General features: G+C 46.5%; 1 protein-coding gene across 1 annotated transcript in view; it reads left to right on the forward strand.

The window, feature by feature from the left end:
* Window positions 1-1014: 1014 nt before the first annotated feature.
* NPC1 (NPC intracellular cholesterol transporter 1) overlaps window positions 1015-24695 on the forward strand; it is a 47777-nt gene continuing 24096 nt past the window's right edge. Inside the window, exons 1-8 of the mRNA XM_036098127.2 lie at window positions 1015-1195; window positions 14533-14655; window positions 15276-15382; window positions 17404-17579; window positions 20246-20413; window positions 20986-21235; window positions 23469-23542; window positions 24084-24454. Of these exons, the coding sequence (XP_035954020.1) occupies window positions 1139-1195; window positions 14533-14655; window positions 15276-15382; window positions 17404-17579; window positions 20246-20413; window positions 20986-21235; window positions 23469-23542; window positions 24084-24454 (1326 nt within the window). The 5' untranslated portion in view covers window positions 1015-1138. The remainder of the gene's footprint in view (window positions 1196-14532; window positions 14656-15275; window positions 15383-17403; window positions 17580-20245; window positions 20414-20985; window positions 21236-23468; window positions 23543-24083; window positions 24455-24695) is intronic.

The raw sequence follows: 24695 nt of genomic DNA on the forward strand, positions 1-24695 counted from the left end.
TAACTTCAAAATGATAATGACTGATGCTTTTGAGCGGTCTCAATAAATGAAATCTGAGGGAAAATGTTACTAGAAATGCATATAATAAAAATAAGTGCAAGAGCAAAAACGATAGTATGTGCAAGGCTCAAAAATGAAGACGCTTCTTTATCTTACCTGACTTCACCTAGAAATTAAAAATGGACTCTGGCCCCACCTCTGGGTCAACCTTGCGAGGGAGGGAGGTTGGGTTGGGGGGAGGGGGGTCTTCTCCCGCGGACCGGTCCAAAGTCACGCTACGCGCAGCTCCACCAGCGGGTGGTGTTCTAGAGCTTTTCCAAACGTGGGCCGAGAAGCCACCAAGCGGCGATTGGCTGGCTGGGGAGCATCGCCCACCACCGCGCTCCGCCCCTCGCGCTGCCGGATCACAATGCGGTCAGGCCACCGCGCGGCACCGCCCCGGGCGTCGCTGAAGCCCGGGCACCGATTCCTTTTTGGTGGCTGAGTCTGGGGCGGAGAATTTGCTCGGAGTGCTAATCGGGGCCGAAATACCTATTCCGCTGAGGAGTGGGATCGGAATTGGGAAAACAGTCTCCAAGCGCTCCCATTTACTAAAACCTTCTCGCCCATCGTCCCCAGCTCAGGAAAGACAAAAAGGGGGAAAAGAGTTAAAACATCAAAACCACACACTTTCGGCATAACTCCAGAAATATCCTCCCCAGCCGGGTTCCAGAAGTTCGGCTGCCCCAGTCTGGGATCCCTATCCTATGCCGCACCCCCACGGCCGCAGGACCGCGAGAGGTAGAGCTGATAACCGCAGAGGAAGCCCAGCCAAAGCCGCGCTGCCCAGTCAGGCCCCGCCCCCGCCCCGCCCCGCCCCCGCCCCGCCCCCGCCCCGGCTGGGGCCCGCCCCCGCCCCGCCCCCCCAGGGTCGGCCCCGCCCCAGAACGGGTCTCGGGCGACCCGGCCGCGGCACCGCCCAGAAAGGGGAGGAGTCGACAACGCCTTCCTCTTTCCTGACCTGCGCTCACCGCCCGCCGCCGGCGTCTGCACCCTCCCTCGGCTGGCACGGGATCCTGAGCCCGCCCAGCGCGCCGAGCCGGGGCGAGCCGAGCCGAGCCGAGTCCAGCCGTTGTGCGCAGCCCGGCACCGCGGCAGCATGACCGCGCGCGGCCCAGCCCTCGGCTTCCTCCTGCTGCTGCTCTGTCCCGCGCAGGTAAGCGGACGTCCGCGACCCGGGAGGGCTCTGGGTGGGGGGACGAGGCGAGGCGGCGAGGGCGCCCGGTTCCCCGAGCCGGCGGGTCCAGCCGGTCCTGGGGAAGTTGGTTCAGCGTTGGAGCCCCGGGCGTCCCCCGCCCGCTCCGGTTTCTTTCCCTGGCCACGCATTCTTCTCTGTGGTCTGGAAGAGGTGGCAACTGGAAACAGCTCGCTTGACCTCTTTTGAGCTCATTTCAGCTGTGGTCACCTAATTTCTGGGTTTAGGATGTGGACTCAGAGGGAAGGACGAAAGTGGGTAGAGAGGGGGCGGGATCTTATTTATTTAACCTGCCTTTAAAAAAAAAAAATCCGGCCACAGGCGCACGAACTCTTTATGAATTTGTTTAGAATATCCTACCACTTTATTTCCCCTTCTCCCGAAGGTGGAGGTGGGAGGGGAGGTAAAGAAAGGAAACAAATTGCCAAGCGCCAAATTGAAACCGTCCTAAGTCAGTCAGCTTGGTCTTCTCGAGAGTGCAAGTTACTTGTTGTTAACTCTCTTTTACACCTTTAGAAACTGAGACCCAGCAGGGGATCATTGAGTTTCCCCTTGTCACAATATTAGCTAGCTACAGAGTGGGGCCTGGAACTCAGTGGCCTAACTCTCTGGGTCAGCTTTTCTTTGGTTCAGTAGCCTAGGGCATGAATGCCTCACTGCTATTTATTATTGTTATTACATAAGTTTCAGGTGCACAGCTTTATAATTTAAACATCTGTATACACTACAAAATGATCACCACAAGCCTACTTACTATTCATCACCATACAGTTGACCCTTCACCCATTTTGCCCAATCCCCAACCTCCTTCCCCTCTGGTAACTACTAGTCTGTTATCTGTATCTGTCAGTTTGGTTTGGTTTGTTGGATTCCATATATCAGTGAAATCACCCGTATTTGTCTTTCTTCATCTGACTTATTTTACTTAGTTAGCATAATCCCCTCAAAAGTCCATCTGTGTTGTCACAAATAGCAAGATCTCATTCTTTTTTATAGCTGAGTAATATTCCACTGTATAAATATATCACATCTTTATTCATTCATCTGTCATTGGACATTTAGGTTGTTTACATACCTTGATTATTGTGAATAAGGCTGTTGTGAATGTAGGGTGCATATGTCTTTTCGAATTAGTGTTTTCATTTTCTTTGTGTAACTATTCAGAGGTAGAAAAGCTGGTTCATATGGTATTTCTGTTCTCAATTTTTTGAGGAATCACAGAGTGTTTTCCGCAATGGTTGTACCAATTTACAATGCCACCATCGGTGTACAAGTGTTTTCCTTTCTCCATACCCTCACCAACACTTGTCATTTCTTGTCTCTTTGATAATATTCACTGTAACAGGTTCGAGGTGATCCCTCATTGTGATTTTGATTTGCATTTCCCTAATAGTGATCTTGAGCATCTTTTCATGTAGCTATTGTATGTCTTGTGTGATGTCTGTATGTCTTGGAGGAAATGTCTGTTCAGATTTTCTGCCCACGGGCACCTGGGTGGCTTAGTTAGTTAAGCGACTGCCTTCGGCTCAGGTCTTAATTCTGGAGTCCAGGAATCGAGTCCCGCATCAGGCTCCCTGCTCAGCAGGGAGTCTGCTTCTCCCTCTGACCCTCCCCCCTCTCATGTGCTCTCTTGCTCTCTCTCATTCTCTCTCTCAAATAAATAAATAAAATCTTAAAAAAAAAAAAAGAAATATTTGTTCCTGTTCTGTGAAGTGTGCCATTGGAATTTTGATAGGTATTTCACTGAATCTGTAGATTGCTTTAGGTGGTATGGACATTTTAACAATATTCTTCCAATTCATGAGCACAGATTATCTTTCCATTTCTTTGTGTCTTCTTCAATTTATTTCATCAGTGTCTTATGGTTTTCACCTCCTTGGTTAAATTTATTCCTAGATATTTTATTCTTTTTGATGTAATTGTAAATGGAATTGTTTTCTTAATTTCTCTTTATGTTGTTTCATTGTTAGTGTGTAGAAACGCCACAGATTTCTGTGTACTGATTTTGTATCCTGCGATTTTACTGAATTCATGTATCATGTCATCTGCAAATAGTGACTGTTTTACTTTTTCCTTTCTGATTTGGATGCCTTTTATTTATTTTGCCTAATTGCCATGGCTAGGACTTCCAGTACTATGTTGAACAAAAGTGACAAGAATAGGCATCCTGTTCTTAGATGAAGAACTTTCAGCTTTTCCCTACTGAGTATGATATTAGCTGTAGGATTGTCATGATGGCCTTTATTACATTGAGGTATGTTCCTTCTATATCCACTTTGTTGAGAGAGGGTATATCCATCATAAGTGGATGTTGAATTTTGTCAGCTGCTTTTTCTGCATTTATCGAGATGATCATATGATTTTTATCTGTCATCTTGTTGATGTGATGTATCACATTGATTGATCTACAGATGTTGAACCATCCTTGAATCCATAAGTAAATCCCACTTGATCATGGTGTATGATCCTTTTAATGTATTATTGGATTCAGTGTGCTAATATTTTATTGAGGATTTTTGCATCTGTGTTCATCAAGGATATTGGACTAATTTTTTTTTTAATAGCACCCTGGTCTGGTTTTAGTACAAGGGTAATGCTGGCCTCATAAAATGTTTGAAAGTTTCCTCCTCTTCGATTTTTTGGAAGACTTTGAGTGTAGGTATTAAATCTTCTTTTAATGTTTGGTGGAATTTGCCAGTGAATCCATCTGGTTGGTCCCTGAACTTTTGTTTGTTGGGAGATTTTTGATTACTATTTCAATCTCCTTACTAGTAATCGGTCTATTCACATTTCCTATTTCTTCATCATTCAGTCTTGCAAGATTGTGTGTTTCTAGGAATTTATCCATTTCTTCTAGGTTGTCCAGTTTGTTGGTTTGTAATTTTTCATAGTAATCTCTTATGATCCTTTGTATTTCTGTGGAATTAATTGTAACTTCTCTTTCATTTCTGATTTTGAGCCCTCTCTCTTTTTTCCTAGTCAAAGACTGAAAGTGAAGAGATGGAAAAAAAATATTCCATACAAATGGAAATGGAAAGAATACTGAAGTAACTATACTCATATCAGACAAAGTAGACCCTAAAACAAAGACTGTAATAAAAGACAAAGAAGGGCATTCATTACATAATGAGAAAGAGGTCGATCCAGCAAGAAGATACAACATTTTTAAAGATATATGCACCCAACATTGGAGCATCAAAATCTGTAACACAAATATTAACAGACCTAAAGGGAGAAATTGAAAGCAATACAATAGTAGTAGGAGATTTTATTTATTTTATTTTTTAAATTTTTTTTTTTTTTTGTAGTAGGAGATTTTAATAGCCCACTTTCATCAGTGGATGAAAAATCAATAAGGAAACATCAGCCTTAAATGACACAGTAGACCAGGTGGACTTAATGGATATAGACAGAGCACTCCCTCTAAAAGCAGCAGAATACACATTCTTCTCAAGTGTACATGGAACATTCTGTAGGATAAAGCACGTGGGGTCACAAAATAAGTTTCAGTAACTTCAAGAAGGTTGAAATCATACCAAGCTTTTTTTTCCCATCACTTTAGTATGAAACTAGAAATTAATTACAAGAGGAAAACCCACAAAAATGAGATTAAATAACATGCTGCTGATCAACCAATGGGTCACTGAAGAAAATCAAAGGAGAAATTAAAAAATACCTAGAGACAAATTAAAACAAATATGACCTACTGATATCTATGGGATGCAGCAAAAGCAGTTCTTAGAGCAAAGTTCATAGCAATACAGGCCTACTTCAAGGAAGAAGAAAAATCTCAAACAACGTAACTGTAACTTTATACCTAAAGGACCTAGAAAAAGTAAAAACAAAGCCCCAAGTAAGGAAGGGAATAATAAATCAGAGCAGAAATAAATGAATTAGAGAAACTAAAAAGACAAGAGAAAGGATCAATGAAATTAAGAGCTGCCTCTTTGAACAGAGAAAATTGACAAACCCTTAGCTGCATTCACTGCTCTTTCTGCGTCTACGGTTTTCTCTTCTAAAACCAGGGATTGGGGGAGAAAGTCTAAGGTAATAGTGCTGATTAAACTTAAACTAGATGAGGATGCAGGAGTGGAGCTCTGGGATCCTGTGCCCTTGTGCCCACTCATGTACATGTCAGTAACGAGGAGGTAGTAAATCAGAGGGGAAAGCAGATTCGGGTGCTTCCCTGGATTAGGAAACCTCTCCTTAAATTTCTGGGTAGTTGTTAGAAGCAGGTAGGTTTTGCTGACCCAGGAAGGGTCCAAGAGCCAGGAGAAGAGCTGTGGCTCCCTCCTCTATGTATGTAAAGGGGATCCCCAGCTGTGTGGGCTTGTGGGAGACCACACCTCTGGTCCCTGGTTGGGAGGGGAGACAGGAGAGCAGGGAGGTGGTTTGGAATGGGGTCAGTGGGTAGATTACAGCTCTTGGTGTGGGCATGTTACTCTGTCAAGCCTCAGGGGTTGTTTTTTTGAAGACCAACGATACCTTGTAGGATTATTGGGGTTACTAGGTAACATGATATATGGAGAGACCTTACCACTGTAGTAAAAACTCAAGAAACAGGAGTAATTCTGTGCCTTAAAGAAAATACAGCTATTCAATTTGCTTCAAGTTTTAGGTCAGGATCTGGTAGACAGGCTTTACACTGGTAAGTAGCTTTAACTGACCTCTGAAATCCTTTCACCTCAAGGTAATATCCAAGACTGATGGCCAACAAGTGCCTCTCTTCCCAAGACTTTTGAGATAGGTCAGAGGTTCATCATGAGTCTCTTGCAAAATGCTTGGAAAGGTCTGTAAATCTTAACTGGAAATATGCCTTTGTTATTTTACAAATTAGCTCCCTTGCGTGGGCAGAGGCTTCCAGTACCCCTGAACACACTGGGGGGAAAGAGAGGGTCTGCTTTTAGAATTCTTTCCAGTGATAGCACCTTGTCTGGGTTCAGCCTGAGCACTCAGGAAGTTCTGTCACAGAATTAACAGACCTAACTGTCCTTTGTAAGGTCTGATAGACATTTGGGGGGGATTTTTGCCTTTCTTAATTTTTAGTTTTTACAGATGATGAAATATCACTAGCCTGCCTGGCTTGTAAACCTTGTGGTCATCCAAATAATGTGTGCGGTTTTGAGAAATCATACGTCTCTCTCCTGTCTGTAATTTTTACAAGCTTTTTCTTGAGGAACTTCGAACATAGTGAGGTCTGGGTAGGAATTAAGCAATTAAAATGGTTTTTTCCTGAAGAGATCAGCAGTAGTTTAATCTTTTGACCTAAGGGCATTGAAGAAAACCCACATTCGCCCCAATTTCAGATGGTTAATATTTCCCAGTCTCTCCTACTCCTTGATTGATGCTGCGCTCAGATATCTTATTAACATAAGTAATCAAGGGAAAATGAGGATTTTATTTTAGCAAGTGGGCAGAAAGAAAACGACTTGCTGAATAGGTCTTTGTATTGCTTCAGTGTTTGTCATGTTACCCAGAACAAAGAATCCCTCTGGTCTGAAGACAGTATGATCTCTTTTTCCTGGGTAACCCTTCCCCACCCTGCACTACTCCCAAAAGGGAGGCTTTTCAGGGTGTTTTAAGGATGACACATTATCTACTGCGGAAGCCAGGGTTAGATGAATCTCTAATCTGATCATGGTTGCCCCTTTCTGCCCTGTCACCCATAGCTCTATGAAGGGCATCACTCTCCAGCCAAATAAACTACTAGCTATCGAAACCCTTCCCGTCTTCCAAGGCCCAGTTCAAATACTGCATTATCCATGGTATTTGTTATCCTGTTCCCCAACTAGAATGCCTTCTCTCTGAGGCTCTAAATCCGTGTTTATACTGCAATAGCCAGTCTTACCCTGGGTGTGGGTCTGGACTCTCCTTCTCACCAAGAGTGATATCGGGTAAGCCAGTGATCCCCAGAGCCTCTGTCTCTTCCTCTGTAAAATCGGGTTAGCATATATGCCTACTTCTCACCGTTCTCATGAAAAGAGAAATATTGCTTGAATTGAAGTAGTAGATTGTAGGCTTCTTGAGGGCGAGAACTGTATTTTACCGTTTCCAATATGGCCAGGACTCTCTTTTCTGAGTCACCAGATCATTGGGCCTTCGTGGGTTTAGGTGTGGGGATAAGATGGAAGGATGCAGAGGCTGGTAGAAACCAGAATTGCATTGCTTTCTGGGTGATAATCAATAAGCAGCTCTGGCCCCACAAGTTTTTCTTTGCTCGGACTATGCCTCTTATTTTCGGTCTTCGGAATATTTGCTTTGGCAACAAAACTTAGGGGAAAAAAAGAAAAAAAACTGTTTACCGTTTGTTTTATTTTTTACATTCTACCCAAACCTGTTTCTGATGCAAGTGTACTGTTGGGGGATTTGAGAGGGAAGTTTTAAAATTTGTTCTTTGTCTTGTTATTGTCCCTTAGGCCACAGAGGAACTCAAAGTTCCTGTCATTCACTAGTTTCATAAATATAAAGTGGTTGCTGTGGGCACAGTGTAGATACAAAAGTAGACCAAAAGAATTACCTGTATAGAAAGCATTCTTTAAATTGTAAATGTTAGTAGTCTCTGTCCCTGGCTTGTTCATAGTGACGGGGAGAAGGGGGAATACATAAAATTACCATGCAGTGCAAAATGTGCTCTAACAAAGGGAAGAACAAAATGTTATGGGGAGTCCGTTTTTGAACTGACCTGTGGAGGGTGAATTAATGCTTACCAGGTAGACAAGAGGAAAACCGGAGAAAGTAGGGGGGAGTTACCTATTTGTTACGAAAAACCATTCAACTGTATACTTGAAAAGGGAGAATTGTATGGTATGTAGGTTAACTCAAAAGTTTTTTGAAGTGAAGTTCTAGATTACAGGAAACCAAAAAAAGAGTTACCTAATTTGTGTGTAGTACTCCATTGCTAGGACACCTCTGGTCTCGTTTTAACATCACAGGACCCCTCTAAGATACATGGGATGCTGTTTCCTGTTTTCCAGGAAATTAAGCATACTAAGGCTCAAGTGTGTCCCAAAGTCACATAGCTAGTAAATGGCAGACTGGGGGCTTGAACCACGGTCTTCTGACTTGTGCTCTAATTTATTCAAATTCAAAATCTTGCTACCAGATTCTGCATGTTTAGCAAGCGAAATTGAATGAGTGTTCAGCTGTTCCAGATGGCCAGTAGGGCATCTCCTTCAGGGCTTGCTCCTAGCTCCAGTCCATCCCATCCTGCGTTGTCCTGACTGGCCAGGCCAGCCCTTCTGCTCCCTGCAGAGGCCTCTCCCTACCCCCTACCCGACCCGCCTTGCTGGAGCTGGAGCTGGTGTGGCTCCAGGTGCTGCCATGAGCTCTACCCATCCAGGACAGTGGCAGAGGTGAGAGGACCCGGCCCTGCACTCCACGTGCTGTGGGGTGGCCAGCGCAGGCCTGGAGCTGAGGATGGTCAGTGGTCAGTAGTGTGATTTGACAGCTGCCTGGAGACGTCCTTAAGAAGATGTAAATAGTAGCCATTATTTCCGCAGGTGAACATGTTTGTGTAGAAAGAGGGACTCTCTGTATCAGACGCTCTGAGGATACATCTGTACAAATGGAGCTGGAGTTTGAGCAGTCCAGCAGCTGGGGAGTGGGGACTGGGGAGACGATGGAGAATGTTTAATTCACTTGGCCTTCAAAATCTTCATTCTCCTTACTGGTTTTGTCACGTAGGAGCCACGTGACCTCAGAGAGTCTTCCCTGAGCCTTAGTTTCCTTACCTGTAAAATGCCGCCTACCACCCTAGAGGGTATCTGAGAAGTATGCGAGGCAGGAAGGAAGAAATCACTTAACTTCGTGCCCGGCACACAGTTGATGTCCACGAAGCATTTTATGCTGAGTTAGTTGAGATTTACTGCAGGCAGCCTGGAGTGTAGGACTCTGTTGCTGACGTGCAGGGCCTCTTCTCCATATGACCAGACGTGCTTTTATAGAGTTCCCCATCAGGGTCTCTTCCGCAGTTGCTATAGTTGCCGACATATAGCGGAAAGGGCATTTTTTTTTTTAACTTGCTGAACTATTATTATTGGAAGAAACTTCCCTGTCCAGTCATATACCCTATCATTAAGCTCTGGAGCATGTTGTGAAATAGCCATATGACCTAACCTTTAAAAGCAGACACACTGTAGCGTTGTAACTCCTAAATTCTGGTGGAAAGCCAAAACAAGCAGTAGTTCTCGTTTCTAACTTCTTATATAATCCATTTGAACTCCTTCAACACATGGAGAGATTTGATGGTTTCTGAATCGGTGAACACTGGGTCAGGTACTGCAGAGACTTTCAGAGGAAATAGAACAGGTGGGCTCTGCGCTTGATGATTTTGCAGTCTTCCTAGGGAGTTGAGACAATAGCCAAAAACTACCCCTGGAACCTCTTCCCACATACCCAACTTTGTGATTCTCATAAATTCTGCTTCATCCTAGGGCAGGAGCCCACAGATCACGGCCTGGCCAGAGCCTGTCATTGTGAATAAAGTTTTCTCCCTCACCCCTACACCCATCACGTACCTGTTGTCTGTGGTTGCTTTTGAGCTACAACAGGCTAGTTGAGTGTTTTCCACAAAGACCTTATGGCCCATAAGCCTACAGTATTTCATATGTGGCCCTCTACGGAAAAGACCCAGATGAATATAGTGAAGGGCAGTTCAAGTTGAGCCGAAAGCCAGTCTGTGCAGGGTTGTTGAGACTTATTTGTGAAAAAGCTATTTAAAAGTTACTGCACTTGTCCGTCTCTACAGGTTACCTGTTGGGAGGAATTAAAAGCCTAGAAGACCCAGATCTAATACAGTAGCATTGGTTAAATCTGAGAAGGGGGGTGGTTACTTCACATATACCTGTGATGTTTGCAGATTTGTGATGAGTGGGTATGGAGTCCGTAGTTAGAGGACATAAATCCTACAGTCATTTATTTTTTTTAACGTTTTAGGAATCGGTAAAATTTTAAAATGCTCCAGTAAGATGGTTCTTGTGGTTATAAATAGCTCTGTATGACTGGTCGGGGTCCACGAGACCTGCTGTGAAGAATGGTTATCCTTTAGCTTCGGATCCGGGGGACTGGAGCGCAGCTTTAACGAGACGTGTCGCGGCTCACACACCTGCAGCTTCCGATTCTGGTCGGTCTGAATGTGATGACAACGTGCTCGCTCTCTGCAGTCCTTGCCACTGGGCTTTTCTCTGACATGAAGGGCGTCTGAGCTCATGTCTCATGGTAAAACACAGAGGGTATAAAACGGACAGCTTTTTGGTGTACAGCTCAGTGACCTGAAGGACGGCTGGTTCTGTGCAGCCACCATCCGTCTCCAGCCCTGAGCTCAGGTTTGGTCAGACCGCAGACGTTGCTAGGTTTTATTTCCGCCTGGGTGTTACTGATGTGAAGTCAGCAGCAGGCCTTCTGGTATCCCAGTAAAGGCAGCATCCGGCCACACCTTATATTTTGGAAAGCAGGTGCTTTGCTTAGAAAGGAAGCGAGTGCCCTGTGTGCGGGCTGTTGTACGGCGCACCCTTGATCTTGGCGTCAGCTCGTGCTGCCCTGACATCCCAGGGACCCTAAGGTGCACCTGTCATCTTTGTCCAGAAAGTCCTGACCACCCGCTGTGCTGCGGCGGTTTGGAGACCCGCAGGCCAGTCGTTCCAACGCCAGCTAGGTTCTTGGTGGGATACCAAGATGAGCATGACCCAGCCAGGAGTGACCCTCGGTGTAGCCTGGGGAGTACGGAGCTCTGGCTTCCGAACCAGCCAGGAAGCAGCCAGGCCTCGGGTGGGGTTTGGCTCTGCCGTTTTTAGGTGTGGCCTCAGATGAGTCACTCTACCTGTGTAACCGGCATGAGGAATGGTGTTATTCCGGTACCAGCCTCCCAGATCTGAGGATTGAGATGAGGGATCCAGTGCCTGGATGCTGGGAGAGGTGGCCGCATTACCCTCAGGGGAGCCCTTGGAATGATGGAGCTCAGGGTGCGGAGGGGCTGTGCTTGCCCGGTCCTGCCCCCGGTAGGCCCACGGGGGAGATGGTGGTTGAAGAGTGGCCTTGGCAGGTAGCAGGAGTGTAGGGGAGGGAGGCACGAACAGCAGGGGGGCAGGCAGGTCCCATTCAGTGTGGCACAGAAGGTAAGGAGGGGTGGGAGATGAGCGTGCACATCGGAACCAGGTGAGGCATCTGGAGCTTGCCTCACCGGCAGCGGGAAGGTGGATTGTAGGGTTCTGAGCACCTGAAAGCTTTGGAGCCCCTGCTCAGGAAGAGCCCAGCCTGCGGCTGTGTAGGAGACTTGCCAGGTCTGCAGGAGAGGTGGCCGGGGCCGTCTCTAGGGGAGTAGTGCCCAGGTGAACAAAGGATGGCAGTGGGCTCTGCAGGAAGGGGATGCAGGGAAGGAAGGGGCACCAGAAAGTGCACCTGCACTGGGAGCTTCCCCAGGAGGAGAGATGGGCGGTGGAGGAAGGATTGGTTTCCTTTGGAGCTCTTGGGATTGTGGGGCAGGTAACCGGAAGTGCAGCTGGAGAGAAATTGGGGTCGTTTGACCAAAGGGAGATGAAATCGGAGAGTGTTTATTGGTAGGAGCAGGTGAAGGGATGCACAAAGAGATGAGGTTAAGAAGGTAGAGGAGAGGGGTCGGGTGGTGGAGGTCCCTGCCCGGCCAGCTCCATGGCGTTTTCAGCTAAGGGTGATCAGAGGGAGGTGAGCCGAAAGAGAGCTGAGGTGGAAAAGAGTGCACACATGCCCATGCCTCGTGCAAGGTGGGGAGGGGGTGTGGTGCTAGAGTGAGGACCTTAGTTATACAGTTGATTATACTCGATTCAGAGTCTGTTTCTGGAACTGGAATGTTCTGGTTTGAATCCTGGCTCTGCCACTCCTGGACAAATTAGCCTCTCTGTGCCTCCCATTTCCTCATCTGTAAAATGGGTATAATAGCACCTTCTTCATCAACTTGTTGTGAGGATTAATTGGATTAATATATGAAGAGCAGTGAAACAGTGCCTAGCACACAAGTTAAATGGCTTGTAAGTGCCTTTGGGCCCCACTGGGTTGGGGCTGCTTCTAGAGGCAGGATGACCTTGGGAAGCAAACCTACAAGCATTGAGTCAAACACAGTTTTCCTGGGCCCAAAGAAATTTCAGGTATTTTACTTCAGGTCTTTGGGACCTCTTTGCTAAGGTCCCAACAATTGGAAGACAATAATTCTTTGCATTTGATTGCATAGTGCTCCACATAATATTCCTCTTTCCGATCTTCACAGCAAACCTGTAAGATTGGTGACGGTTATGAGCCACCATTCACAGAGAGCTGAACTGCTCAGCACAGTTAAGGAACCTGCTCCACGTGCAGTCAGGCTCAGTGTGCACATTGATTGACAGCCTCGTGAGTTCTGAGGATCAGAACCTGGGACTCCTGACCTCTCCCCCACACCCTGCCCCACCTCTATTCTACCTGACCGTGGAAACTTGGCATTGAAGTAAGAGATGTGGGTTATAAAGGATGAATGGGAACCACACTGCGTTGGGCCTTTACTTTCTATCATAGCGCTGAGGGCTAAGGAAAGGGAACTGAGACTCCAGACCCCGTCCTGTTAGTCCATGCTGGAGTTGTGATTTGTTGACTGGGTTTCTGTTACTCCAGTGGGTGACTTGCCAGAGTGCCCCAGGCCTGGACCTGCTTGCTCTTTGGGTCTGTTGAGCATTCTGTGAAGTCTAGGGTGGGGTCACTTACATTTAAATGACATGTATCAGCAGTTATGCCCCCTTCTTAGCAAAAAAGGCAAAAAAGCCTTTTCAAACATCAGTAGATGAATAACTCCTTTTAGTTGGAAAACTGAAGTTTTGGAAAGAGCAGTACTTTCCCTGGAATCGCTAGGTTCATGGCATAATTGCTGCAATTCTTTGTAAATAAAAATGGTGGTGGAATTTTGCAACTTCTTGCCAAAGGTTTGATATGTGGCATTGTTGACTACTTGTCACTTGCTCCTTTGTATAATTTCCCTTCCTTGTGACCTAAACATATGACTTTTAATGAGTCCAGATAGGATTAAGTCATAGTTTCTGTTTTAAAATATCTGAAGAACGAGGGGTGGCTCAGTTGGTTAGGCCCCTGACTCCTGGTTTCAGCTCGGGTCGTGCTCTCAGGGCTGCGGGCTGGAGCCCCACGGCGGGCGCCCCACGGCGGGCTGCACAGGCAGTGCGGAGTTGGCCTGGGATGCTCTCCCTCTCCTCGGACCTGCCTGCGCTCGCGCTCTCTCTCTCTCAAATAAATAAATAAATCTTAAAATATCTAAAGAATGAATTCAAAGTAATCCTGACCCCTTCAGTTCCCCGCACATACACACCCCAGCCTCCTGCGAGCTGTTTTTTCCTTTCATGTTTTTAGCATTTCAGGGGCCTGTGGTGAGATTTGTATCTTGTTGCTGGGGACCAACAGACAGACTGACCTCCTTGCATACGTGTTGGTCCTGTGCCGCTATGCTGGAGGGAATTCACTCTGTTGCTTCTATTCAGATTTCTTTTTAAGGGCTTTTCCATGGGGTGCCTTGGGAGTCATGATTGCTTCTTGACAGCTTTTGTTTCCCTGTGGGACAGATGATTGCAAGCCCCTGCTGGCCCGTGGCCCTGGCCAACGTGGCCGACCTCGCCGATGTGCTGATTCACACTGCACCCTCCTCCCCTTCCAGCCTTGTGACTCTCACGTGGGAAATATGAGTGACTCTTGAGAAACCTCTACCGAAGAGTTGAACATTTTTCTTTTGAGATTGCTGAGGTGGTTTTCCTTAAAGTTAGCACATGCCTTGCTTTCTACTTAAATCTCAAGGACGAGGTGTTTATTCTTGTTCCTTCTTAGGGTTTGTGGGTGTTTTGGGTTTTGCTTTTCATGTTACTCATGATGTGCTGATATTAATAACCTAAATATATATGGAAATGTTCCTTCGTTATTTGGAGCTTATATAGTTTCTTATGCATACGTACAAAAATAGTGCCTTAATAATTGCAGATTCACATATTATCTTGCTTTCTTTCCTCTACACTGATTCTTAGTGATCCCTACAGGGAGCTTCGCTTCATCAGCAAATTAGCAGGAAGTAGAAATCATGTCAATAATTTCTGGGACCTTCCTTCCCTGACTGACTTGACAAGCCCATTTTGGGCATCTGGTCTATTTTAATATTTTTTCAAAACGTTAACTACCAGCGCCTCTTGCTGCCACTTCATTTTGCGGGTAACGTTGGAAGGTCGTGTACTGGTGCTTTCGCTGTTGAAATTTCCTTTAGCCTTTGAGGCCCTGATGGATGGCATTTTGTGTCGGCTCTGTAGGTGTTGGCACGGTCCTGCGTGTGGTATGGAGAGTGTGGAATTGCATCTGGAGACAAGAGGTACAACTGCCGGTACTCGGGGCCACCAAAACCCTTGCCGAAGGACGGGTATGACTTAATGCAGGTAAGTTTGTCATCCCAGGCACTGGGAACACAAAATGCTAATCCAAGATCCTCTGTAATGATCCCGTAAATATCTCAGTGGGGTGGGGCTGAAACTAACAGGCTTAAGTCTTATCCCAAATGCTTATCTGGGGCACACAATGGCACAGAAGATAACATAACTCCGGGGCTGGAATTTCTCTGGGGCTGACTTTTTGCCTTTCTCATAGTTTCCTCATAGCAGGTTACTATTTAGGGACTGACCTTGGTACCTCAAATGTTGCTCTTTGCAACTTCTTATTTTTTTTTTTTTTAAGAGACACAGCGAGAGAGGGAACACAAGCAGGGGGAGTGGGAGAGGGAGAAGCAGATTCCCTGCTGAGCAGGGAGCCCGACCCGGGCTCGATCCCAGGACCCTGAGGTCATGACTTGAGCCCAAGACAGACACTTAACTGACTGAGCCACCCAGGGGCCCCAAATTTGAAAACCTTTTAAAAGAATCCTGCAAGAACTTTGCAAACACGTTTCTTACCCTTGCGTACCTAAAAAAGGACTGTGTGAATAAAATTGCCTTATTTCATTGAGGAATGTGTGTCCTTATTTGACTTTCTGCTGTGATAACCATGCTTTCTCACCCAAAAGGAGCTCTGCCCAGGATTCTTCTTTGACAACGTCAGCGTGTGCTGTGACGTGCAGCAGCTGCAGACCCTGAAGGACAGCCTGCAGCTGCCCCTGCAGTTTCTGTCCAGGTAGGCTGGCCGCCCGGCACGCACACAGAAACGGGTTTGGAGCGCTTGTTAACCAGGGACATTCTGATTTCCTCCTAAAAGTTAGTTTTCATGTTATTTCAAGAAAGCAATCTTAGGACTTCTCAGAAATCAAGCATAATTTCTCGATAAAGTAATAGTTGGCTGACATCGTTTTCTTCCCAGTTCCATGCAGAGCTGAGGCGTGGGCTTCCTCCTCTAGGTCGCCCCCTGCCCCCAAGGGTGTCTGCACTGTGGAGTGGGTCCTTTCACTCTCGAGCCTCTGGGTGCTCTGCAGAGGAGGAGAGGTTGTTCTGGTGGTCCTGCCATGTCTGTGACCCGAGACCCTCCTCTGCGAGGTCCTCTGTGTGGCCGTCCTCCCCTCCCCACCCCTGGATGGCACGTGGTTCTCTCCCCCTGCAGTGACATGAGATGCTAGAGTCCCAGTCCTCCTTAGAGCTGGCCTTTGGTAGCTGTTAACAAGATTGTTCTGGCAGAGTTGGCTGGGTTTGTCAAAATTAGTCCACCGTCCAGACCATTCTCTATGACCAGGGCCGTGAAAAGGGTTGCATGATAGGTGTTCTTCTCGAAGCTTAGCCAGCAATTCTCAGATGTGCAGAAGAACAAGCTGGTGGGGGTCTGTAGAATAGCACCTCATGGTATCGTTCTAAATTTTTCACTGAAGCATCCTGATAAAGGTGGGTGGGAGGGACATGGGAAGAGGGGAAGCCCTTCTCTGTGCACATATCATGGCGGGTGACAGGACAGTCGGCATCCACTAAGGAAACCCTGCTTCTTCCCAGAAGTTTAAATTGGCAATACAGGGTGGAAACCACCCTTAAACTGTCCTTTCAGGACAGCATACCATATAGGAGATCAATAAGTTGAGAATCTAATCAGTCCAGCATACCCCCTGGAGGGCTAGTGGATATTGATGGAACCATCATTCAGTCAGGATACATTTATTTAGCACCCACTCTAGATGAGGCATTATGGACATAAGGATAACCAAGATCAGAAGATAACCAAATTTTCCCCATGTCATCAGCTCTATTTTTAATAGCAAATAATGAGAAGCTAAGGAATATTGTGCATCTGTCGAAATTGATGATTGCGGAGATTAAACGTAGTAACATGGCAAGAGTTTGTAATCCATAGAACGTGGTAGAAATCTGCACCCCAGGAGCAGTTTCCATTAGGATGGTGTAATTGTGGTTCCTGTGCTTGTCACGGTAAAGCACGGGACTCCTGAAAGCAGGTCAGTGTGCATGTCTGCTCCCTCACTAGACCAGGGGCATTGAAGGCTGGGACCACCTTCCCTGTTCTGTGTCCCTGGCACCTGCACGGGATCAGTCAAGAGTGACTGCGATTTGGTTGTGCTGCGGGAATGCAGGTCTAATGAAGCAGCAGCTTTTGCAGATAACAGTGAACCCAACTGGGGAGACAGTTCTGCCACCCAATAAGTCAACATTAGGAGCTTCAGCCATGAACCTGAAGGAGAGCAGACAGCTTGTAGTTCTCATGAAAATCCGTGTGCTTCTGTAGTGCATAGAGGCAGAGAACACCACCACTGTCCTTTAGCCTCTCAAGCCCTGGGGAAATCCTCTTGTGTTTAGAGAGGGCCAAGGGATTACCTGGGGCTTGAAGAAAGCCCTTCAGTAGGAAGGTGAACATTCTAACGTGTGAATCTCATTTTTCCCTTGTTTTTCTTCTTCGTAAGAATTGTCAGCGTGACGGTCCCTAGTCCCTTTAGCTTCAACACAAAACATGTCCATAAATTACAAAGCACAGAATTCAGAAAAGCATTTTTCTCTTTCTGAAATTATACCTCGACAACATATGTGTAGTAATTAGGGCAGTTTTTTAAAGAGATCTCTGATTTTAGGTTTAGAATGGCTGGGTTAAAGATGTCTTGTAGGTAATTTGTCACTTTATAATAAATTTTAAATGTTCTTTATCGTAAATCATGTTTTTGCTGGCCCTGTTTGTGAGATCAGACAAAATACAGTTTACTTTTTCTTTAGATGTGCATCCTGTTTTTATAACCTAATGAACCTGTTTTGCGAGCTGACATGTAGCCCCCGGCAAAGTCAGTTTCTGAATGTTACAGAAACTGAAGATTATGTTGATCCTGTTACAAACCAGACGAAAACAAACGTAAAAGAATTACAGTACTATGTCGGAGAGAGTTTTGCCAATGGTGAGTAAACTTCTAATTATTTCTTTTTTTGTAGTTGGTATCAGGACAGTGGATTCAGTTCCTTTCAGTTGTCAGCTGTATGAAAATGATAATTTTTAGTTCTGTTGGCCATGAAACACAAGTTGCTGCTTCATGCGTATCTAGGACTTGAGCTACAGCCCATGAAACAATCTCTTTAAAGTATTTGCTTAGCTCCTTCCTAACTGTAAGTTCCCACATAGAAATTTTTAGTGCATGTGTGTTTGTTTATTTCTGTACATTTTGGAAGCCATTAGAACTTTGTTTCTAGTGGACGTGAATTGTGTAACTTCACGAGTTTTTGCAAAACCTGAGAAGAGGGTGTGGAAGGGTAAAGTAGAGGAGGGGAGATTTGACTCTGAAGAAACACATTACCATAAGGGAGAAAGAGAAGAGAAGAAACACATTACCAGCAGGGGAAAGAGATCTGTAACACCTAGAAATCATAGGACAATCTGAGAAAGACCATCTAGCGTTTGTTGAAAATGATTGAAATGAAAGAGTTCTGATGTTAAGGATGTTAAGGGCAGTGAGGCTTGTTTTATACTGTAATGGTGGGTACAAGTCATGATACATTCGCCAAAACTCATAGAATGTACTACACCTAGTGTGAACCCTAAAATAGACTATGGACTTCGGGTGACAGTGATGTGTTATCATAGGTTCTTCAGGTAACAAATGCACCGCTCGGGTGCTGTTGATAGTGGGGAGGTTGTGCTTGTGTTGAGGCAGGAGTTATATGAGAATTCTGCTCGATTTTACTGTGAATCTAAAACTGTGAATCTAAAACAACTCTTTAAGAAGTCCATTAAAAAATAAAGAAATAGGGGCACCTGGGTGGCTCATCAGTTGAGCGTCTGACTTGGGCTCAGGTCATGATCCCAGGGTCCTGGGATTGAGCCCTGCCTCAGGCTCCACACTCAGAAGGGAGTCTGCTTCTCCCTCTGCCCCACCCCAACTCATGCTCGCTTGCTCTCTCAAATAAATAAATAAAATCTTTAAAAAATAAAAAATAAGTAATTGGAGGCACTAAATGCTAACTAAGAGGAGAATGGATAAATACAATGGAGCATAGTCACAGTCTATAATAGAATACTTAAAACTGTTAAAATGTATGAATTATGTCACTCAACTTGAATGACTTAAAAAATTGAAAATAAGTTACAGGATATATGTAGCATGTTGTTTACATTAAATAGTACTGAATATCTATGGATACAACATATCATGAAAGTGTACAAACCTGCATAGGAAAGATAAACATCAAATTCAGGTTGTGGTTTACCTTCAGGAAGGGTGAGTATTCGTAGGGAAGGGTATTCAGGGGAACTTCAAATAGGTGAATTGTATGGTAGGTGAATTATATTTCAGTAAAGTTGTTAAAAAAATCCATATGTAAGTATAGCATGGAAAAACTATAAAACTCCAGACAAGTATCTTAAAAAGAAGTAGAAAAAAGATAGAAATCGTTTTAAAAGAATGGCATTTGGAGATTTTCTTACCAGCAGTGACAGAGGCCAGGAGGCAATGGAATCATCATAGTTCTAAGTCACTCTACCCGAACTGCGTTTCAGGAGTGAGGGTAAAACACGATGAATTTATTAAGTATCTCCTTAAAGTTTAGGGAGGAAGATCCTGGGAGGTTTCTAACAAGTAGGTGTGGTGTCTAAATGGGGTGTCTCTTGATCGGATGGGGGCCCTCAAACGTGGGACAAGGACCAGCTGGAAGCTGGTGGCACGGGCAGTGAAAAAAAAAAATCACCTGAGGCAGAACAAAGGGGAGGGTGGGGGGAGTAGGGGAACAGCAGGCTGGGCGGCGGAGGAGAGGCTGTCTGCAATGAGGCAGTGGGTGGGGGCTGTTTTTAGAGGGGGAATATGAGGAGGTATGGCGAGTATGGAATTCTCCCTTTTTTGGTAACTGTGCCTGGTTGTAAGTAGCCCATTGGTCAGTTAGGGTTTATGGATATTTGGAGGTGGGTCACCTGATGGGCCCTTTCTACTTGCCACTGCTCAAGCCTGTGTGCCTGAAGGCGGCCTCTGCAGTAGGAACTGGTAAATGAATGTTAATACAGGACCCATTTCTACTACTTTTTAATGTGCAAAAGGTCATTGACATTGTCCATATTTTGTGTATTGTCTTTACGTGTACTAAAATGGAGCCAAAAGGGAGAGTCCATATTAGGTCATTCACATGTGGCCTCTGCCCTAAAACCAGTTTCCTCCTGTAAGTTCCAAACTCTTCAGCCATAGGGCTTCCTGCCTCAGATTTCTGGAACCAGCTTCACTGGCTGAAAAGGCACCAAGGTTCGTTCTTCTCCTTTCTCAGCCTTCGTACATTCGTCTCTGCAGTGGTGATAAGACCTCTCTGAGCTACGTGGGATGATGTAAAGCCTTTCCCGTGTATTTTCTCTGTTTGAGTTACTTGGAATCTAGCCCAGCATATTACGGGCAGGGTGATAAGTCTGTGTCAGGGGTAATCTCCACTCCTGCCCCGAGTGTTTACTGTGTCTCGCCCACCAGCCCATGACCCATGACTTCTGAGCGCCGTGCACATGGCCGCGCCCGCATTCAAGGAACCTTTTGTAAGTTCTCCCCCAGTGACTAAAGCAATGTGGTGTTTCAGCCCTTTCCCCTCCTTCCCCTGCCAGCCATGTACAACGCCTGCCGGGACGTGGAGGCCCCCTCCAGTAATGACAAAGCCCTGGGGCTCCTGTGTGGGAAGGACGCCGAAGCCTGCAACGCCACCAACTGGATCGAGTACATGTTCAATAAGGACAACGGCCAGGCGCCTTTCACCATCACACCCATTTTCTCAGGTAGACTCCCAAGTTTGGCACATTTATGATGTGGCTTTAGAGCCCAGGAACCTTAGTCTGCAGCAGGAAGATAAACAAATTCAGATAACTAGTTCCTGGACTTTGTCTCCAGTGAGAGAGGTAACTAGAACATTCTCTCCCCACCCCCTGGTTAATTTAGGGGCTGGCAGTGAGCACGGAGGAGGAGGAATTGCCTTCAGGTGCTGCTACCCAATTGAAAGAATGAGCCTGGGTTTTTGTTTTGTATTTTTTAAAAGCCAGAGCATTAGGGAGGCCTTTTAAGGAGCCCCGCAATCCTGTTAGACTCACTCCTCGATGGAGGTTTACTGTGGAATGTGGGGTACTCCGATCTCAGGGACTTGTGCCCGAAGTTATTGGAAGGAACTCAGACTTTTACAGGACGAGGCAGCAAAACATCGTGTGATCAGATGGAAGCCTCTGATCCTTTTTGCTCTTGCGGTGGTGGTCCCGTGTGTCGTCAGTGTGCTCCATCACTGGGTTCCAATATCATCGAACACAGACTTTGTCACTTGTTTTACTGAGCTATTCACTCGAGCCCATGCTCCCCGCAGATCTTCCGGCCCATGGGATGGAGCCCATGAACAATGCCACCAAGGGCTGTGATGAGTCTGTGGACGAAGTCACGGGGCCATGCAGCTGCCAGGACTGCTCGGCCGTGTGTGGCCCCAAGCCCCAGCCGCCGCCCACTCCAGCTCCCTGGACACTCTTGGGCCTGGACGCCATGTACGTCATCATGTGGACCGCCTACATGGCGTTCTTGCTCGTGTTTTTTGGAGCATTTTTTGCCGTGTGGTGCTACAGGTGAGCGGTTCTGTGATCCCCAGGGCGAGGAGAGCAAGGTGCCCAGGTGGCACGCCCAGCTTTCGCCTGGCGGTCCTTGGTTAACTAAACCGAGAAACAAGGATCACGTGAATGCACTCCATGATTGCTTATGTCCTGTAGTTAATCAGTAAGCAGTCAAAGACCTGCTTAGACATTTGAACATTTGAAGTTGGTTTCATTGATTTATTCAAAACGATGAGTGAGTTTTATTTTTATTTATTTTTTTTTTTTAAGATTTTATTTATTTATTTGACAGAGAGACACAGTGAGAGAGGGAACACAAGTAGAGGGAGTGGGAGAGGGAGAAGCAGATTTCCCGCGGAGCAGGGAGCCTGATGTGGGGCTCGATCCCAGGACCCTGGGATCATGACCTGAGCCAAAGGCAGAAGCTTAACGACTGAGCCGCCCAGGCGCCCACGATGAGTGATTTTTAAAGCACTGTGCATTACCCACCCATTCTTTAACAGAAAGTCTTAAGAGCTGAATCTGATTCAAATCTAATTAAATGCAGTACTGTCTGCAGTCCTTTTAGATATTCACATCTTGATTAGGAAGTACGTTTTATCTTTTTGTTTTGAAATAATGTTAGAATTACCAGGAAGTTGCAAAAATAATAGAATTTATATGTACCCTTTACGCAGCTTCCCCTAATGTTATGACTTATGTCACTCACAGTATGTAATTACCAGAACCGCAAAAATGACGTTGGTGTAGTAGTATTAGCTACACCACACACTTTGTTCAAGTATCACCAGGAAAACCTTCCTCTGCTGCCCTTGTTCTGTTTAGGACCCCACTCCACATTCACCTTCTGTTCATTACTTTCCCCCAGTCCGTGACAGATTTTCTGGAATTTTTTTATGGCCTGGACACTTTTGATAAGTACTGGAGAGTTATTTTGTAAAATGTCCCTCAGGCTTTATCTGATCAGATCTTTATCTGATCTCGCGATCAGATTGAGGTTATGTGTTTGTGACAAGAGTATCAGAGAAGTGATGCGTCTTTCTCAGCATCTCGTTTCGGTGCTACACGATCTCGATAGGTCTCTTCACTGGTGATATTAACTTTCGTCATTGGGTGAAGAGGGTGTCTGCTGGGTTTCTTTCCTGTAGAATTGCGGCTTCTCCCTTTGGAGTTGATCAATATCCTAAGGGAGATAGGTCAAAACTGGGCTGATACCTTGTTTCTCCTAAAACTGTCCACTGATGGTAGCATCCACTGGTGGCTCTTGTCTGTGGCGGTTACTGCTGTGGTGTTTGCCCGATGGTGATTTGGTGGTTTGGTTGTATTTCTTCTACCTTTACTAGTTGGACTTACTCTGTACACACAGTTATCCTTCCTGCTCTACTTCATTATTGATTCAATTATATTTATATCATGGACTTTTTTTTTTTTAGTTTTGTCGGCTCTATTCAACACTGTCCTTTGTTTTGTTGCTCAGATTTTTCCAGTTTTGACCATTGAGAGCGCCTTCTGGTTGACTCCTGTGTTTTGTTTTGTTTTTAACATGCCCCACCTTTCTCAAGTGTGTACTTAGTTTCTGGAATCACAAGATGTTCCAGACTCATCTTGTATTTTCCCTGCCCCAGCCCTGGAATCCACCTCTTCCACAGGGAGCCCTCGTTCCTTGTGTTGTAGACGGATGTAGACTGATGTTTAGAACGATGCTCTAGGCACTAGGTATGCGAATTGCCGTTCGCTGCTTTTAAAGGACCTAAAGTTTTAAACCTAAATGAAGGCTACAAGGTGAAACTATCCTTTATTAATCTGTTTTTTAAATACCTTCTTAGGGGTGCCTGGGTGGCGCAGTCGGTTAAGCATATGACTCTTGATTTCAGCTCAGGTCGTGACATCAGGGTGGTGAGGTTGAGCCCTGCATCGGGCTCCGCCCTCAGTGTGGAGTCTGCTAAAGTTTCTCTCTCCCTCTGCCCTTCCCCCTGTCTCTGTGCTCACGCTCTCTCTTGCACTCTCTCTCTCAAATAAATAAATTCCCCCCCCCCCCAAAAAAATACCTTCTTAAATTTTCTCCTGAGACTGGTGAGCAGGACTTAGAGCAAGGGAACCTGGCGGGGGGGGGGGGGGTGGGTAGCGGTTCAGGAGGAAGAGGACAGAATGAGGAAGTAAGCTTTTAATGGGGTTACAGGACTGTTAGAAAAACAGCCTCATTATGTCAGAGGTCCACTGATACTACTTATGTGCTTTTATTTTTCAGAAAGCACTATTTTGTCTCCGAGTACACGCCCATTGATAGCAACATCGCTTTCTCTGTAAATGCCAGTGACAAAGGTAGGCGCATCTGTACTTACACGGTTAGGAGTGCGTGGGCTCCAGTGTTGGTTTCCTCCGCAAGCATCTCTGCACCGGTCTGGGCCAGGCAGTGTGCCCATGTCAAGGACATGGCTGTGATCCAGACAGACGGGTCCTGGCCGAGCTGGCAGACAGGAGCAAGTCCTGAGTAACCGTAGTAGGACAGTTAGGCACGGGGGCAAGAGCCGGAGGGGCTGGTGGAACAGGCGGAGGGCAGGTGTAGCCGGAAAGCTGGCTGGGACCCGCTGTGGACAGAGCGCTCAGAGCACTGTGCCCCTGAGCGAGCATCGCTCCTCGGGCAGGGGGGGACGGCTGTCACGGTGGGCAGGCAAGCAGGGTGACTTCCTGAGCAGGTAGGTGCTGAGGGTCGGGGTGGGGGGAGCAGCGCAGGACCCCGTGCCACCCCCGGTGCGGGCACAGTGCCCGCCCATGTGGCAGTAGCTAACGCTTTCCCTGTTCCGGCTTTCAGGAATGGCCTGGCCCTTAACCTCCACCCTCCCTTCCTCTCCCGCTCTTCCAGGGGAGGCGTCGTGCTGCGACGCGCTCGGTGCGGCATTCGAGGGCAGTCTGAGGCGGCTCTTCTCCCAGTGGGGCTCTTTCTGCGTCCGAAACCCAGGCTGCATCATCTTCTTCTCCCTGGCCTTCATCGCCGCCTGTTCGTCAGGCCTGGTGTTTGTGCAGGTCACGACCAACCCAGTGGACCTGTGGTCCGCCCCCAGCAGCCGGGCGCGCCTGGAGAAAGAGTACTTTGACACGCACTTTGGGCCCTTCTTCCGCACGGAGCAGCTCATCATCCAGGCCCCCCACACCAGTGTGCACACTTACCAGCCGTACCCCTCGGGGTCCGACGTGCCCTTCGGGCCCCCGCTCGACGTAGGGATCTTGCACCAGGTAATGTGCTCTTAGCAGAAATCAGTCCCGGGAGTCCAGGGGTGTGCTAGCTGGCTTTTCCATGTGGACCAGTTCTACCTGATGTCAGAATGAGGCTGAACGTAGTGGGAAAGCTTGAAAATCTCAACAGTGAGAAAAGGAAAGGTGCTTTTCGTTTACTTTTTCAAGAAAGTAAACGGTGGATGTTGAACTTAATGAGAAATTGACTGTAGACTGCTTGTGTATTTACTTCATATAGCAG

The sequence above is a fragment of the Halichoerus grypus genome, chromosome 13, assembly GCF_964656455.1.
Source record: "Halichoerus grypus chromosome 13, mHalGry1.hap1.1, whole genome shotgun sequence".
NCBI lineage: Eukaryota > Metazoa > Chordata > Mammalia > Carnivora > Phocidae > Halichoerus > Halichoerus grypus.